The sequence below is a fragment of the Excalfactoria chinensis genome, chromosome 10 (genome assembly GCF_039878825.1).
Source record: "Excalfactoria chinensis isolate bCotChi1 chromosome 10, bCotChi1.hap2, whole genome shotgun sequence".
Classification (NCBI taxonomy): Eukaryota; Metazoa; Chordata; class Aves; order Galliformes; family Phasianidae; genus Excalfactoria; species Excalfactoria chinensis.
In genome coordinates this window covers 11,934,414-11,951,650 of record NC_092834.1, presented here as the reverse complement: position 1 = coordinate 11,951,650, position 17,237 = coordinate 11,934,414, and the positions used below count along the sequence as shown (strand labels likewise).

Here is a 17,237-nt window from a genome sequence, read left to right as displayed (position 1 = left end):
CTGGGTGCTAATCTGGGTGCAGCCTCATGAGGGCAAAGCCGTGGGGAACAATCTCCTTCTTCCCCCCAGTTGGCCACCACTCTTTTGATGCAGCCCAGACTTTCTGGGCTGCAAGGGCACACTGCTGGGTAGCACCTTGTCGTGCTCAGAAATGCAGCTCATACTGCTGAAAATGTTTTTTCCTTTCCCTAGGCTGAAATAAATAGGTGTGAATTGGATTGGTACTTAGTTTTGGCCAGAGACCAGTTTTAAATGAGAAAATGCACAATTTGCTTTATGAAATGCTTTATTGGTGTCAGGGTCAGTGACAGCGCTGCGTATAGACTGGGGAGTAGGTAACACAAATCCTCCTCCTGGCTGGTTTATTGATTGCTTCTACAGCGTGTAACAAGCAGGTTGGCTGCACCTCCATCTCTTCTTTCAGAAGGCTGAACTAATGATTATTTCCTTCGCGTGTTCAGGGCCCTAGTTATTATTTGAGTTCTTCAGATGAAAGAGACAAAAGAAAAGCAATAAAGTGTTTTTTTTTTTTTAATCTCTTTTTAAAACAAAAAATATAATTCTGGGGGCTGCTCAAGCATGAATTTACGTCCTGAATTTTTGGGGGGTCTTATAACCAATTCTTAAAGTACAGTTCTCAGGCTTAACATCAAGAGTGCAATGAAGTCAGTGGAGCTGCAAGCATGAAGTTGGGAACGTTTCAAAGTGTTTGCAGTTCTCAGCCCATGATGTTTGTAAGTGAAATGCTATCTATGGTTTGAGAGTTTTACAAAATCAAAGGTATTCAAATGTAGCACCTCCTTAACATTTGTCTTGATTCCAACTTCATACAATAACACAATGCATTAAATATATTCCTCCCATTTATATATATAAACATTGCCTGCCAGTAAAACTATTGATGTAACGTTTTCAGAAGAGGAAGCTATGCTTCTAATCATGTTGTATGTGACTTAAATGACTGTTTCATATTAAAACTAATCTTTCCTTATGTACTGCTTAAATATACCTGTTTGGGGAATATCGGTTCAGTACTTTTATACAATTTTGAATGTGTTCCACATTGGTGACATGTATTTTTGCAACACTTTTTTGTTTGTTTGTTTCAATTTTAAATTAGAGCATGTCTGAAGTAATACATGCATTAGTGCTGTGGCGTGTGGCAAAGTTAATGTATGTAATTCAAATTGGAAAAAAGTTTCCAGACTTTGTCCAACATTAACCCTGTGGCTGGGGATTAAATTACTATGTAATACAAATTATTTCATATCATGATGTGTTTGAAGCTACTCTGTGAAGTATGTGAAACATTATTGTTCTTGGATCGGTAGCTGGCCTGGTGTCTTGCATTGAATGAGGTATGATAGATGGTAGCAATTTGTGATAATTAAAACTGACTACATTTCAGAACATAATGTCAGGTTTATGTACATTGTCATCCTGTTACTATGAAGTCCATAGTATTATCCAATGACAAATGGATGAACATTTGGTAGTGAGCTCATGGGTGTGAAAATCCTGTTCCAACACTCTTTACTTGGTTTATAAACCATGTGGTTTTAATATATTTTTTAAACTAGTGGATATGATTAGATATATGCAGGAAGATGTAGAACTGGATGTGCTCTATCCTGCAATTGCTACATTTTGTCTGAAGCTTTCTGTATTAGAATAGACTCTTCCTTAAAATTGGAAAATAAAGTGTACTTAGAACCTTTAAGGCAATATAACAGTTCTACACTACATCTTTTGTGATGCACCTTCACTTTTTGAATGGAATGCCTCCAATTCCTTGTTGCTTTACATAGATATCAAGAGATTTCTTCATTTCTTTAGCACTGTGTGTCATCACTTCTGAGGTAATGCTGAACCGTGTTCAGACCCTTAGAGGTACTTCCTTTAGCTTAAGGTACTCAGTGTCTCAGTTACCTGTTTCAGACATGGCTTATGATCACAGGAAACACCTTTGTTTATGTTGCTTACTGTACACGATGAATTTTTCCTTTTCATGTTCAAACAACTGTCAGTCTCCGAATAATTTTGATCCAGCCCCACCTTTTTCCTCACAGCTTTGTGCACTGTCTTTCAGGAATTGCTGTTCTGGAGACAGTTCAGGGCTGGAGTCATAAGAGGTATTGCCTTTCTAGAGACTTCTATCATCTGAACTTCCATGTAACATAAGGAGGACAAGCTTTTAATGTATTTGGGGTTGGTTTGTTTCTTTCTTTTTTTTTTTTTTTTTTTTTTTTTTTCCCTGAAATGTGAAATAATAGGTAGCTGCTGAGGAATTCTTACTTGAAGGACATTCTCTCCTCCAGGCTTTTATATACGGCCCTTAGAGCAGACACTGTGTTGTTTAGGGACTATCTGACTTGGAATTTTTGTGTCTCCCTTCTCCTTTTTAGAGCTAAGGATGAGTTGAAAAAGGCAAGTTACCAATCTACAGCTATCTGAGCAGTGCAAAACAGGAACTGAATGTTGACTTTCTGTTAATAAAGATGTAATATTTGCCCCTTTAGAAGAACATACATCAGAATCTGAATCAAGTGTTCTTGGAAAATGTGTATGATAGATTTTGTCCAGCACTGTATGCAATTGCAACTTTGTTGCTTTCTGTTGTCTGGTTTAAGTTTCTTTTAAAATAAAGGTGGTGGGGGTTTGTTTCTGTTTGTTTGTTTGTTTTTGAGGAAATTGTGTGTTGATTTTATGAAGATGATGTAATGCATAAATGAACTCTTTGAATGTTTTGCCTGTGAGAATGCATTTGGATTGGGCGTAACCCTGCCAGCCACTGTATACATTTGGAAAAGGCAGCTCCTGTTTCTGCTGGAGAGGTCTGCTGTCCTGTAGAGGCGTTAATCCAAACTAACTTCAAAGCAGAATGGAAAAGGTACCATAAATCCCTTTTATTTATTAAAAGATGGGAAGAAATGCTAAGGCACCATTTGGCTGAATGAAATTGCAGAGCTTTTCACTTTGGGAAAGAGATTATGCAAATAATTATTTATTCTAATTAATAAAGTTCTTACTGAGCTATTACTACTTTTCTCCTGAAATGCCATCGCTAACATGCAGGAAATGAACACCTTACCTGTGATCTTTATAAGCAGTGGTATGGGTGGTCCCAAACCACACACTGAAAGCACTTCATGGAATAAAAAGCATCTCAAAAAATATGCCTGCTCTTCTCAAAAATGTGAAGGGATGAGAGAAATGAGAGAGAACTTAGAAGAGGGGTGGGGGGGGAGAAGGTATTTATTAAATTATGATAAGAATATGTAAAAGAAAAGTTTAAAGCTTCTGAAGCCATTGGGTGGGAAGCAAACCTTTGTAAGATATGTATGTATTGGCAACTAGAGGGTGCAGAGTTTGACTGAACTACAAGCCTCTGTCCTATAAAGTACAAGAAATAGGAATTTAAGAAGTTTTCCATGGGATGTTTCTTGCACTTTTGTCTGGTAAGTTATTACCAACAGAAGATTCTGAATTGACCTGTCTTCTAGTTTGTTTTGCAGAGTTCCCCAGCAAGAGCTCATTCATATGTCCAAGCAAGCTAGCAGTGTGGAGTGTCTGTGATGTAGGTGGTGTTTTTGTAGATGTACATAACAAGACAAGACTGATAAGGCTGATTAGAGATCTTTCTGAGTCCCTTTTGTGTGCTGTAGCAGTCAAGTCTGCTACTTTCACCTAGGAATGTGTTAGTGACTTTTATTATATCTTCTGCAAGTGAAGTACGGAGCTTGGCATTGGAGATCTGGTATTTAAGTAAACAGATATAAATGGAAGGTACCGGAACTATTTTGTGTAATTTGAGAACATCAAATACTGGTAACTGTAACTGTGGCCTGTGTTGTAAACTGTGTATAAATATGTTATTTCTGGCAGGCATAAATAACAAGCTGCTTCATTTCAGTATATTCTCTGTGACTGAAGTAAAACTGACACCTGGATGAGAAAAGCAGAAAGCCAGACGTCAGCAAATGTAAGACTTTGTTATCTTTGGACGGGGTTACATGTGGCAAGGATACCTAAAGCATGTTGACTTGGAGTCTAATCTTGTTTTGCTTATACTTTTGAATGCTCTTGGAATGAGGATCTTAATTCATATCTCATGCAAGCATTCACCCTGATGATACTGATCTTGGTGAATGAAGGTGGAGAATAACCCAGAGATCACGTCAATTATGATGGGTTTCTTTCTCTGAAAAAGGTTTTTAAACCCCTGCAGTATCTATTTCTATGTTGTGCTGAGAGCAGTAGTTAGCTCATAGTATTAACCACTGGCATCTGATCACTCCTTCTGAATACAGTCACATCAGGAACCTTAACTTGTGTGCACATGTGTACACACACACAAGCAACTTTTTGGTTCTTTTGGATTTTTCCAAGTAGTTCCAAGTAACTTTACGTATGTCAGGGATTTAAATACACCGGTGCTTCTCCTCAGCCGATGTTCCCCAGAACTAGTTGCATTCTACGTGCTTTAGTTGGACACGGGCATTGCTGTTTGGGCAGCAGCCTGTTACCTGCCTGGGTCAGCACTGTGCAGGGCACTACATTGGGTCTTGGCCATGGCCTGACCCTCCTTAGAGTTCATCGGGAGCTTCAGTGCTTAAATCAGTCCTCGGCTACTAACAGTTTTTACTAGCAGTTCTCAAAGTACCAGCAGTCGGTTTTTGGAAGTGCAGTTGGATACTACGAGCTGCGTTCCATCGTGCCCTGCTCGGGTGAGACTGACGGAAGCCAGACCAGCTTCGCGTCTCGGTGAGTAACGATCTGAGATCGGACCCACCTCGCTGAGTTCTGCCGAGCCCACAGGAACGCGCGTGCCGGGCCGGCCTCGGAGCTCGGCCCGCAACTCCCAGCCTGCGGCGCGCCGCTCCGGCCGGGAGCCATTGGGTCCGGCTGCCAGCGCCTTCCCCGGGCGGCGCGGAGCCCCGGAAGCGCTCGGCCTTCCCTAGCAACGCCCGGCGCCATGCCGCTGTGGCTGCGGGAGTACAGCTGGCGGCAGAGCGGCGCCGCCGTGTACCTCTCGCTGCCCGTGCGCGGCCTGCGGGTCACCGCCGCCAACATCTTCTGCACTGAGCGGTACCTGAAGGTGGGCGGCGGGGCTGCGGCTCGGCGTCGCTCCGTTAAAAAGCACGCGTGGCAGCGCTGCTGATTTTGCCGTCTTTTACAAACGTTAGGCTCTGCTGTCCCGTTGCGTGCAGCAGGCTGTTAGTACCTATTCCCCTAGGCTGCCGTGACAACCGGTCCTACTAGTAATGCCAGCACCTTCCCTGCCTTTTGTGTAAGCTTCTGCTTATACTGTGACTTATAATGATAAACTCGAGGTCTGCTATTTCTATTTGGGTGCTGAAGAATGCACAGTTTGGGTCTCTTGTTTGGTAGGGCGTGCTAAGCTAACCAGCTTGCGGAGCAGCACTTGTTGCCTGAGTGTTGAGTACTTGGAACACCCAGGAATGAAATAAGAATTCAGTTATTAGTACGTGTTTGCTGATTGTGTTTTTATAGGTAAGCGTCCCTCCCTTTTTATTTGAAGCTGTTTTATATGCTCCGATTGATGAGACAAATAGCACAGCAAAGATCGGCAATGGAATCGTCTTCTTCACTTTGTATAAAAAAGAAGTGGCCATGTGGGAGTCCCTGACTGTAGCAGATGGTAAGTTCTCTGCTGGGAAAAACAGATTGCATGTAAAGAACTCAAGCTGTGTGAAAACTCTTTTCTGTGGCTTTGCTGCTTTTCTAATTGCGTTATTTGGTATAGATAAATGTTACCTTTACAGCTTCAGAAAGTGCAGGAATTGTCATCTGTCACTGAACAATGTGGATGTCAGCTGGGGACATTATACCTCTTTTTTTTTTCTGGGTCACCTCCTACTCATCCATAGGAAATTGTAGATGGTATTTGCTGTGTTGCCAGTTCCACGTTGACCAACCGCTGGGGTTCAAGTGCTGGTTCTGAGTAGAGAAATTACTAGAAAAGCCAATTTAGGGGGAAAAAAGAGTTCTGCGCTGTAGCTTTACAAATCATAATTAAAAATGTGTAACCTGCAGCTGCATGTCTGCTAAATTAAACCGTGTTTATTGTTAAAATAGAACAGACAAATAATGACAGACAGACAAATAGTGTTTCTTATGAAACTAACTCTGTGTGTTCGCGAGTCTTCGATTTTGGTGTTTAGAGATGGGCTTGATGAAAACTGCTCCGTGGAGCTGGAAGCGTTGCGTTTCTTAGGCAAAGTGAAAGAGAGGAATCTTGTTTCTATGAAAGTGGTACATCACAGTAGAATTTCAGACCTGAATTAGTGAACAGTTTTTGTTTATTTAAGTTAACAAGGAGGAACTGCAACACCTGAGAGAGAATGCTGTTCTAAAAGCACAAGAAAAGGCAAAAGAGGAGACAGAAGCAAAAAAAGTTACAAAACAGGAACATAAGAAGTATGCGTTGGAGGCTACAATGAAGGTAAATGTAGAAGGAACTCTATATCCAAGACATGGATGTAACCGACTGCTGGCTAACCTGGGAGCTGGCTGGTTAAATGTCCAAGAAGTACTCATGTTTATTTCAGTGGTGAGTTTTAAAAGCTAATCAGTTTACTGCTCATCACAATTACTGTCACAGCCATTTTTAAGCATTTTTTATAACTTTGCCTGTGGGCTCTTGATGATGATGATGATGATGATGATGATGATGTGCTTGGGGTATGAAACTGGCAAAAACAAATAACAACTTTTACTCAGTCATCTTATTATTGAGTGTTGTGTATCTCATAGTTTTGTCATTCACACAGCTAGAAGAAGCAGAAAGAAAAAGAATTGAAGATCTGAAAGAACAGGAGAGACAGAAAGTCACTAAGGAGTTGGAGCTATGGAGAAGTCAACAAAAAGATGCTGAGAAACAAAAGAGGGTACAAAATGAAGGGGAACTCCATGAAGAAGTAGAGCAACTAAAGGAGAAGAAAAGGGAAAAAATAAACAAAACTGGAATTTTGAATGAAGAAATTTCTAAGACCAAACTCAAAGATACAAAAGGTTGTGTTATCGAGAGATATTTTAACATTCTGCACAATGTGGATATAACTTTATTCCTAGATGTTTCTGCTTCATTTTTTTATCTTTGTCTCTACTGTACTGAACTCTTTTTTTTAGTTTGCAGTTACTTTTGTGTCTTTATTTTCTTGCAATTCATTGAGCTAAAGTGTGTGAGTTCTTAGCTCTCATTGTAGTCTTTGGAAGCACTAGCCAAGTTTTGTTGTAGGCTTTAGCAATATAGAACAGAAAGTCTTTCAAACAGTGTAATGCAAACTTTCTGAGGGTGGAGTTCACGTTACCACTGGAGTGTCTAACTGCCATTTTTCATAGAGATAAGAAGGCTCATTTCACTCTCCCATGCCTTGGCCCTTCAGAAAGCCAATAAGGAACTAAGCCAACAAAAATTGGTTCCTTTTGGTTTTGTTTGTATTGTTTGGTAAGATTAGTTTTAGGTCTCATGTTTGCCCCACTAGAGAGTCACGTGAGTGAAAGAGTGCATTAAAATAATTCATTTCTGACAGGTAGTATAGTGTCAGTAATAGATTTCATGCTTAGCAGCAAGAACAAATGCTGCTTGAAACTTTCCATCAATAGAGTAAGTCTAAACTTTCCTGAAAGTTTATTTCTGATAACCAGAATTTCTAGATTAGGTTTATTTTGGAATTTGGTAGAAAAACAGAAAGATAATCCCTTTTCCTTCACTTTTCAATTCTAGTGCTCTAATTCTTTTTGTAGGTCATGGTTCCTATAGTATCTTTTCAGAGAATTTAAAAGAAGAGCAGTTACCAGCTCCTCGATCTGCTGGTACTATTAAAATCAACTTCACACCACGAGTTTTTCCTACAGCTCTACGAGAGTCTCGTGTAGCAGAAGAGGAAGAGGTAGGGATTGTTCTGTTTGTGCTGTGCTTCTCTTATCTTCCAGCATGGCAAACTATTTACTCTTTATTCAGGAAGTTGGCAAAAATGTTACCTGTGGACTATTCTTATCTTCCAAGAAATACAGTCTTACCTAAAGATTTACTTTTTGCCATGCATTGTGCAGATAAATAACATTCTTATTTTTAATTAAAAATTTGCAATATTGAACTCCACAAAGTACAAGGTTTGAAATTTATTTGCTCTTATATTTAATACTCATTAAGTTCTGTCTTAAAAAAGAACTCACTAAAGCTTACTGCTCACAATAAAGCTCTCCTAAGCTTTATTTAATAGGTATTAATACTGCAGTAACCTTACTTCTCATGTAGCAATAAAATGTTTTGGGAAAATAGGGAATTGTTCCTGTCTTAAATTATTAAATATTTAATTGTGTCCAAGATATGAGGCAAATAGAATTATCTTGGTAGGACTGAATGAGCAAATAAGAACAAGATTTAATTTTTCCTTCAGAAATAATACTTGCAAATTGTCTGTTTAAAGTGGCTACAAAAACAGGCAGAAGCTCGAAGGATAATAAGTGCTGATTTGTCTGAGCTGGAAGATTTAAAAGAAGAGGAGAAGAATCCAGACTGGTTAAAGGACAAGGGAAAGTGAGTTAGATTCCATATGAAGATTTATTTAAAATGAAATATTAGTTTCATTGTGTTTGTTTTAGGTAGAATTGTGATATTTTCTATTTATTCTACACACAGTTGAGGAATGTCTACACAGTGAAGAATTTATTGGTAGCTTAAGGGGTTTTAATCTCATAGAAAGAGATGAAATTGCTGAAGCAAATTCATGAACAAAATCATAAACAAATGAAGCACATTTTCATACCGAGGACAGGTCAATTAGTGGAATATTATACCTAGGTGATTTCCTGTCACTTGTACTTATCCAGAGGTTAAATACCTGTCTGAAACAAGCATTAGGAATTTGATAAAACTATTGGTATCTTTATGTAGCTGTGTTACACAGGAAGTTTGAGTAGATAATCATAATCTGATGTATCTCTTTTACAATTGGTCACGTGTCTGCATAATCGTGTCCACTTCTTAGCGATACGTACTGCTTTTAAGCAGACATGATTCTTTGCAAAGCATGGTCAATATGCTATGTTCTGAGAGTTGTTTGACATTCTCAGCATTAACTTCTCAGAAAAGGCTATAAATGACCAATGAAATCTGCTTAATCCTTATATTTTTGCTAAATTCTTATTGATAAGTAGATATTTGTTTTGTGATGCATTACCTTTTCAAATCACGTTTCTCTTCTTGCTTTATGCTTAGCAAAATGTTTGCAACAGGAGACTATCTTGCAGCTATAAATGCATATAACCTTGCAGTCCGGCTAAACAATAAGCTGCCACTACTGTACTTGAATCGTGCTGCTTGTCATCTGAAGCTGAGAAATTTACACAAAGCCATTGAAGATTCCTCTAAGGTATAAATGTATGGATCCTCAGACTGTTGTCTTATACGCAGCTGTGATTTGTTGTTGCAATACTTCTGTTTCAAGAAGATCTGTAAAAAATGTTATAGTGCTATTCACAATTTTTAAATTCAGAATTGATATAATGAAGCCAGTTGACTTGGTACATGCTCCTTTACTGGTAAAATATCATAGGAATATTGTAGGGATTAAAACAAAACCACCAACTCGGAGCACAAAAGGTACTGAATATGCACGAATACCTGTTGTGTTGTACTGAGATGTTCTTCATTTGGCATGAAGAAAGAAGAGGTGATGGTAGTGGTAAGGAAGACACCTTAACAGTACTAGACATTTTTCAGTAAGGGCTGCATCATCTCTATATATTAACTATGGCAGTGATAATATATTTATCAAACTGTAGGATGACTGATAGAAATCCTAGTGAGTTATGTAGGCTATATAGTTACATTTCAGTTGTTATTTATTAAGTGAAAGGAATATGTGTAAATTAAACAAACAAGACCCACCCCAAACAAACAAGCAGAAAAAAGAAACCAAACAAAATTATGGAAAATCTACCTCTAACTATTTTTGGCGTTTTCATTTATGAAGGCCCTAGAATTGCTAACACCACCTGTTCCTGATAATGAGAATGCTCGAGTAAAAGCATATGTGAGACGTGGCACAGCCTTTTGTCAGCTGGAGCTGTATGCTGAAGGTAAGACCTTGATCTTTGTGAACACATGCACACGGACCCATTCTGACAACTGAGTAATTAGTTTAGCTCAGTGAGACTGCTCACACCTGTATATATATTTTTTTTTCCAGGAAGGACAATTTACTAATTGCAGTCCCACTGTTTTGTTTTAAATCTGTACTTAAGTTGTCAGAAAATTGATTATACTTCTACTTTAGGGAGTACACTTAAGTTTCTTTGAGGAAAAGGCTTTAGTGAGTTGTGTATCATCCTCCCTTTGGTCCATTGGGTAGTCAGTCTTTCTGTGCACTGCAGCTAACTCTTGACTATAGCAAGCTGCTGGCCGTGTAGGGTATTAGTGTGGGGTGAAATAAGAGGTCAGAACTGAGATTTTTAAATTAGGATGCATTCAGATGTGGGAGGCAGACCAATGTGAAATCAGGTTGCAATAGTTCAGCTGCTCATGAGGCAACATTATACTGATTTTGAGTATAGTACATTAGCAACTATGGAACACTTTAACTTAAAATAACCTGACATTCCTAAAATACTTGTTTGTGAACTTTGTAGTAACATGTCTTTGTATATGAAATCCATATTGACCAAAAAGATGTTTATCAAGTATGTGTCATCTTTTTACAGATATGAGTTGTGTGTCCCTTGGCTTTGTGAGGCAAAGTTAAAAGGGAAAGATGATAATAGGAAGTAAAGAATGTTCAAAATGTATACATGGAGCTTTTCCCAGCTCTTTTCTTATCCATGAATCCCCTTGTCACTTCCTTGTGATTTCACTTGCACAGGAAAACCTAGTGAAGAATACTTATTTCCTTCCTTCCTTCCTTTTCTCATATCTCCAAGCTATCTTATTCATAGCACGTGGGTATTTTTCTTGTTTTCATGTGCTTTCATTCTGTTAGTCAAATTTTCTATCTGCTGCAGAACACTCTTGAACACCCCTCATCTGTAATTCCTTCACCAAGTATGTCTGTTACAATTTTGTCTGACATAGAAGCCATTTGATTAGGCTGTTGTGCTCATTTGTATGTTTATTAACTGAATGGCACACGTAGAACAATTGTAAGATAGTCTGCAGGTAGAAGCCCTACCCTGTGAAAAGTCTTTAGGCTGAAGAAAGCCTGAGTTAGGCCTAAGTTAGCTGACCTCTGTATGTGTGCATAGACACGTATATAGGAGTGAAGTGGGTCTCTCTTGGTGTTTCAGGATCTGAAATGTTTGTGTAGCAGTGATGTTTCCATTTAATGTACCCACAGCAGTTAATCCTGTTGTTGTTCTGATCTGTTTTGCTCAACAGCAAATTTCAGGAGCATGCTTTATACAGTCAGATGGGGATCGTTTATTTCCAGTTAGTTGCTAAAGAGGAAAAGATTCTTGCATTAACGACTGACACTCTTATTAATGTATTGATGTTAGGTCTCCAGGATTATGAAGCAGCTCTCAAGATTGATCCTAAAAATAAAACTATAGAAAAAGATGCAGAGAAGATTCGACACACAATTCAAGGAACAGTGCAAAATTCTTAAAAACAAAGCAGGAGCTTTTAGTGAGGGGTGCCTTTTGAGGGCCTCACAAGGAGGTTTAGTTCATGTTCTCTTCAGTATGTTGCTAACTAGACTTTTTTTTTGCTTCTTTTGGAATACGTGCTGAATTTATAAAATATGGGATATATGAATTATTATTTTTGGCAAGCATAGTACTATCACAAATACAATTAGAAATGCCATATATCATTTTGATACCAGCTTTTCCAGTTTTTCCTTCTGTGACATATGTGTTGGGCTAAATAATAAACATACTTTTTGTATTTCATTTAAAGGTACTTACAACCAAATAAATTATTTGTCTGGAAGTATCTACTGAATCTAAACAGTGAGTGTTCAAACAGCTTCTGTAGTTCCCTGTAGGCAGCACTGAACTTCTCGTCCTGGCCTTCACGAAAGACAAAGCAGTTATCTGTGCTTGGATACTAGTGAAAGTATTTCTTGTGAAGTCTACGTGAAATATAAGTGCAGTAATTTCATGCATTTTATATGGATTTGCAGTAGGAAATATTTATCTTTAGTAATTCTGATGTGGATGATGTAGAATTAAGTAGTCTGAATTCTTGTGCCTGTTGAGCACTCGTGATTCCTGCTGCAGTCTGAAGGCTCTTTTTTTTTATGTGCTTACCTCTTTTCTTTGTGCTCGTAGAGCTTGTATCTGAAACTAAGACAGTGAATTCATGCATTCTAATTCAGGCACCCCGTTTAGATAACCTCCACCTGAAATCACGAGGTAGATTTTATGTTGTGTAGGGTGCTCCTTTTTAACAGCCACATACTTGAAATATTTGCAGGCTCTTTTGTATCATTTATTTGGGCTGACTGAACAAGATGATTGAGAAAGAATGTACAAATATCTATGGAGATATGATATTCTGTGCAGTTTTTATGCCGTTGAAACAAGGAGGGGGGTGGCAGGTGTTGCTTCCAGATATTTGACCTAGAGCCTTGGGAACTGTGCTGAGCTGAGTCAGAAATGGCAGGGGTAGCTGCCGTCTTATCTACAGATAGGTACTGTATTGCAGGGCAGGGGGGTGTGAAGGCTTCATTTACAGCAGTTGAAAGGAGGGCACTGCCTAAGTTAAGTGTAATACTATACTTACAAAAATATGGCAGCTTTCTTTCATGTAATTACTGAGGTGAAGTGAGGGTTAAGATATGGAGTCCTTGTTGAGAAGAGGAAGATGGAAGAAGGTACTGGCTTAAGTCTCTAATTCTCTGGTTTGGATTTGGAGTCTGTAAGAATCACCTGTGCACATCCATATAAGCTCTTTGTATCATAGTGATTTGCTATAGCTACTTAAGGCTGTTCCTGATGTAGACAGGCACCTTTTCCTACTGCCGTGAAGTAGACGCAGTTCCCTTGCTAGAACTGCTGGGCTCCAGGGATTCCTGGGGTTTGCGCAGGCAGGAGGGTGAGGAGATGTATTATTTTTCTTGGTGCTGGGACTCTTTCTGAGCAGCAGTCATCTTGCCGTGCTAAAGGAGCAGGTTCCCCTCAGCCTTTCACAAACCAGGGCAGAACATCTCACATCTGTTCATGCTTGCGGTCAGTGTTGTGCAAGGCGTGTAGTGAAATACCCGGTGCAGCAGGGAGCTGCACGCTGCTTGCTTCTGACCTTCTTTAGTCAGCTGGGGGCAGGGAGGAGTGAACTCCAGATGTAGTAACAAAGCTTGACTTTGCATGAATTTCTGCATTAGCAGTAAGCTTTTGAGCGTACATGTCTTCATGTGTGACAGGAACAGTAGGGGTGATGAGAAAACGTGTAAGAATAAGGCGATGTGGTTGTTACGTTTTGGTTTTGACTCTTTCACCGCAGTTGTGCTACCCGCGCCCTAAGCAGGGCTCCAGTTCAGCTCCTTCCTCAGTACGAACGTTCCGTGCCCGTACCGCGCTGCAGTCGCCCGGGAAGCGCCGTCCCTTCTCCCGGAGCTCCGGGGACGAACCCCCAAGGCCGGGCTGCTCGGCGCTTCCACCGCGGCCGCCGTGCGCGGCGCGGCGTTGCCATAGCAGCCGTGTGCCGGCGGGGCGGGGCCGTGCGCGCGGCGCGGTGCGCTTCGGGTGCTGTAGTCGGCGGGGCGGTCGGGCCGGCCGGCCGCGGCGGGGCGCGGACTACGCTCTCCAGGGCGCCCCGGGGCGCCGCCGCCGTGCGCAGGCGCCGGCCCGGGCCGTCGGTGTTGTTTTGCGGCGGCGTCACCGGCGGTACCGCCGGCGTTCCGTCGTCTGCGGCGGGCCCCGCGCTCAGGTAAGGCGGCGGGGCGGCCTCGGGGGCTGCGGGCTCCGGCCCGTTTCGGTGCGCGGTCCGGCTCCGCGGCGCTGAGGCTGGCCGGTCCCGGCGCGGAGGGGCCGCTCGGAGGGGCGAAGCCTCGCGGAATCCGGGGCCGCCGCGGACGTTTCGGGGGTCGCTCGGGCGGGGAGGAGGGAGCGGGGAGGCTGAGGGGGCGCTCCGGGTGCGGCGTGGGGGAAAGCCGTGCCACGGCCGGGCCCCGCCGCGTCGGGCAGCGCCGCGTGCCAACTTCCTGCTCTTTCATCATCCCCCGCCGTGAGCTGCCGCGGGACGGGCGGGCGGCACCTGCGCTGCCTCGGCGGGACGGGCCGCGGGGAGGGGGCGAGCCGGGGGCACGCGGCGCGGGGTGAGAACCGGCAGCGTCCGCTGGAGCCGCGGCACGGCCGGCCCTGACGAGTGCCGGCTCCGCGTCGTTCCTCCGGTACAACCCGGGCTGTCCTAGCGGGGTGCCGGCTGTGTGCTGTGCCGGCTGTGTGCTGTTCTGCCTGTCCGGATCCCGTGAGTAAACAGGATGTGCTGCTCCGTGCGCGGGGCTGCGCCGGCAGGACAGGTGTCTGCCAGCTTGTCAGTGCCGGGCCTCCGCCCCGCGCTGCGTCAGGCAGCACCTCTGGCTTCAGGACGGGCATATAAAAGCAGGTGTCAGCAGAGGTGAAGCGCGTTTGGGGCTGGAGTTATCTGCCCGCTGCAGGCTGGGCTATGAACGAACCTGAACCGCGACTTTATTGTTTTAAAAAGCAGTGGCGATAGAGATATCTGTTATTGATTTGTCAGTTATTTTTCTGTGGCTCTACTGTACGGATGTACATGCAGCACTCTTGCGTCCCCAGCTGACCCTGCCGGTGCGGGATCTTAGCCCACCAACACCTTTCGGATGTGTTAGCACGTTTCCAGGCTTGGTCTGTTGAGTTCCTGCCCACCACTACATTATGTCTAATAGCTTTCATGCAGGGAGACTCGGTACCTTGGGTTGGTGGGGGAGGTGCGGACTTGAAGTGATCTCTGTTTTTCATTCAGGTTGCGCTCAGGTTGCCGTCAGTCCCTGGGATAAACTGAAGTACAGGACTGAGCTCAGATGGTGTTATGACTATGCATGTCTTATTAATCTTGCACAGAAATAAGCAGCTTAGCTGTTGGTTGCGGATCAGGAGCCTGGTTTGTTTTTAATTAAAGCTATGCAGACTGTTTTATTTTAGGACTAAATAATACTGAAAAGCTTTACTTCTGTGCTTATAAGAATATAAGTGCCTGAGAGATGCCTGTCAGTGTATCACAACTAATATCAGAACTGCGTTGTCTGTCATTGTCTTGATAAATATAACAGTTAAACTTACTGATCCCAGTTATTCTGTAATTCTTCTTCTTTGCTTTTTGCTTTTCCTTTTTTTCTTTATTCAATTATTTTCCATACTAGGAGAACTTCTTTTTGGAGGTTGCTCACCTGTATGCAGTCCGCTGTCCATATTGGTGGGACATTCAGGCTGAGCACAAGATAAGTAACCCTTAACTCAAGGCTGTTTGTCAAGGCCAGCAAATAGTACAAAATAACGATTGTTTGGCTGCCTTTCCCTGTTTGGTTTTGAATATCTTTGGGTTTTTTGTCTATGTAAGGGTTTGTATTATGTGACTTCACTGCTTTTCCTTTAGCACTAAGATGCAGTGTGATTGGATTTGCTGTATGGCAAAACCACAGCCTTCGTTTATTCTTTCATCTACAGGAGAGATCAGACTCACAAGTACAACCTGCCCTATATTTGCCCTGAAATACAGTGGATAAGCAAAAGGCTTTGTTTTCAGTGACAGTGAAGTCGGTGTTCTGATGATGGCTGTGTTTGCTGTGAACTGTAGAATGATGAGATGGGACTGTTTTTATATCAAAGAGAATTCCTAACGGATAACCCGAGATGAGCGGTGTTTGCAACGTAGGCAGCAGCATTTCTGGGAGGTGGCACGTTCTGCTGCTGGCAGCCCTCAGAGCAGCGCTGTTCCCAAGTGCCTGCTCACATTCAGGGCAGGTTAGTGACAGCAGGCACATGTTGTCCTGTGGTGGGAGCTCTGCAGTGCAGCCTGTGCCATTTGTTACTGTGATCGGAGAACGCCGTTTGGTTTGGTTTCAGTAGATAAGTAAGTAAAGTCTGATGTCCCCTTGCTGATAGTCCAGGAAAAGTGCTGCTGAAGGAGGGAAAAGATACAAAGGGCAACGGCAACTATATTTAGACTGGGGCTTCATAATGGAAATTGGATTTCTCTGTGGGTTTGCTAGCTATGGTGATTGGTACTTCTTCCTTATGGCCTGGTCGTGATTGTCATCGTTGCCCCGCTTCTGGAGGAAACCCAGGTAGATTCAGCCAAGTCGATGAAGAGAAAGCTTTATTTTAGTGAAAACACCCAGCACCATAGCGTGGAAGTACCGGATAAACATGGAATGTGTTCTTGAGAAACTCAGATGGATGTGGAGGTTTTGCACTTTGCTGTGCATGTTTAGGTGTTCTAGTTCTGTTTGTATTTCTGCAATAATGTGCTGGATCAAAGATAGCATTGGTGGTAAATAGAGGGGAGTTCAAGAAGTGATTTTTCTCCTGCATTCTCACCCAAAGTAGCGAGGTGTGCGAAATAAAGCAGTGGCATCAAGTTCTCAGAGTTCTCCATCAGCAATATAAGTGAGGTTTTATAGAAGCAGTATCGAAACACGATTTCCTCTGCTACTTTACTGTAGCACATCCTATCATGTGATAGGCTTCCTGTACTGCCTTTGGGATGCTTTTGTTTTTTTCCCCACAGTAATACTGCTATGGCCAGTTTTACTGAGCAGTTGAACTTTATCTGAAGGGACAAGAGATGCATTGAACTTTGTTTTGAAATCTTTCTGTTTGTTAAGAAACTGAAGTAGTCTAAACATGTAACAATATTCAATACTCGGTATTCTTCGTACTGGAGAAGAGAACCAGGCATGGAGGTAGCTACTGCCAACAGCTGCCCTGAAAATAGCTGCCCCAGTCACCCAGCACTGCCATAACCATGAAATCTGTACTTCAGCTCCTTTTCCATTCTTCCTCTGTGCATTTTGGCTACGCAGCTTCTTCAGAATCAGTATGTGTTCTTGTAAGGAGCTGAAAGGAAGACTTTGCCCAGAAGAGAGTTATTTTCAAAAGATCATAGAATCACAGAATGGCCTGGGTTGAAAAGGACCACAATGATGATCCAGTTTCAACCCCCCACTATGTGCAGGGTCACCAACCATCACACGAGGCTGCCCAGAGCCACATCCAGCCTGGCCTTGAATGCCTCCAGGGATGGGGCATCC

General features: G+C 42.3%; 1 protein-coding gene across 8 annotated transcripts in view; it reads left to right on the top strand.

Moving 5' to 3' along the window:
• The first annotated feature begins 4,674 nt into the window (after positions 1-4,674).
• The window catches only part of LOC140256646 (cell cycle progression protein 1), a 30,207-nt gene continuing 17,644 nt past the window's right edge, over positions 4,675-17,237 (top strand). For 2 of the 8 annotated variants that reach the window (XM_072345317.1, XM_072345314.1), the window contains exon 1: positions 13,752-13,894. Coding sequence is in view for 3 of the 8 variants with exons in the window: in XM_072345319.1 (XP_072201420.1) it covers positions 4,976-5,098; positions 5,515-5,662; positions 6,333-6,466; positions 6,795-7,035; positions 7,771-7,916; positions 8,457-8,566; positions 9,248-9,401; positions 10,005-10,110; positions 11,521-11,630 (1,272 nt within the window). In the remaining 5 variants the exon portion in view is untranslated. The other 6 variants (XM_072345321.1, XM_072345319.1, XM_072345320.1 and 3 more) reach the window with 6 other exon arrangements.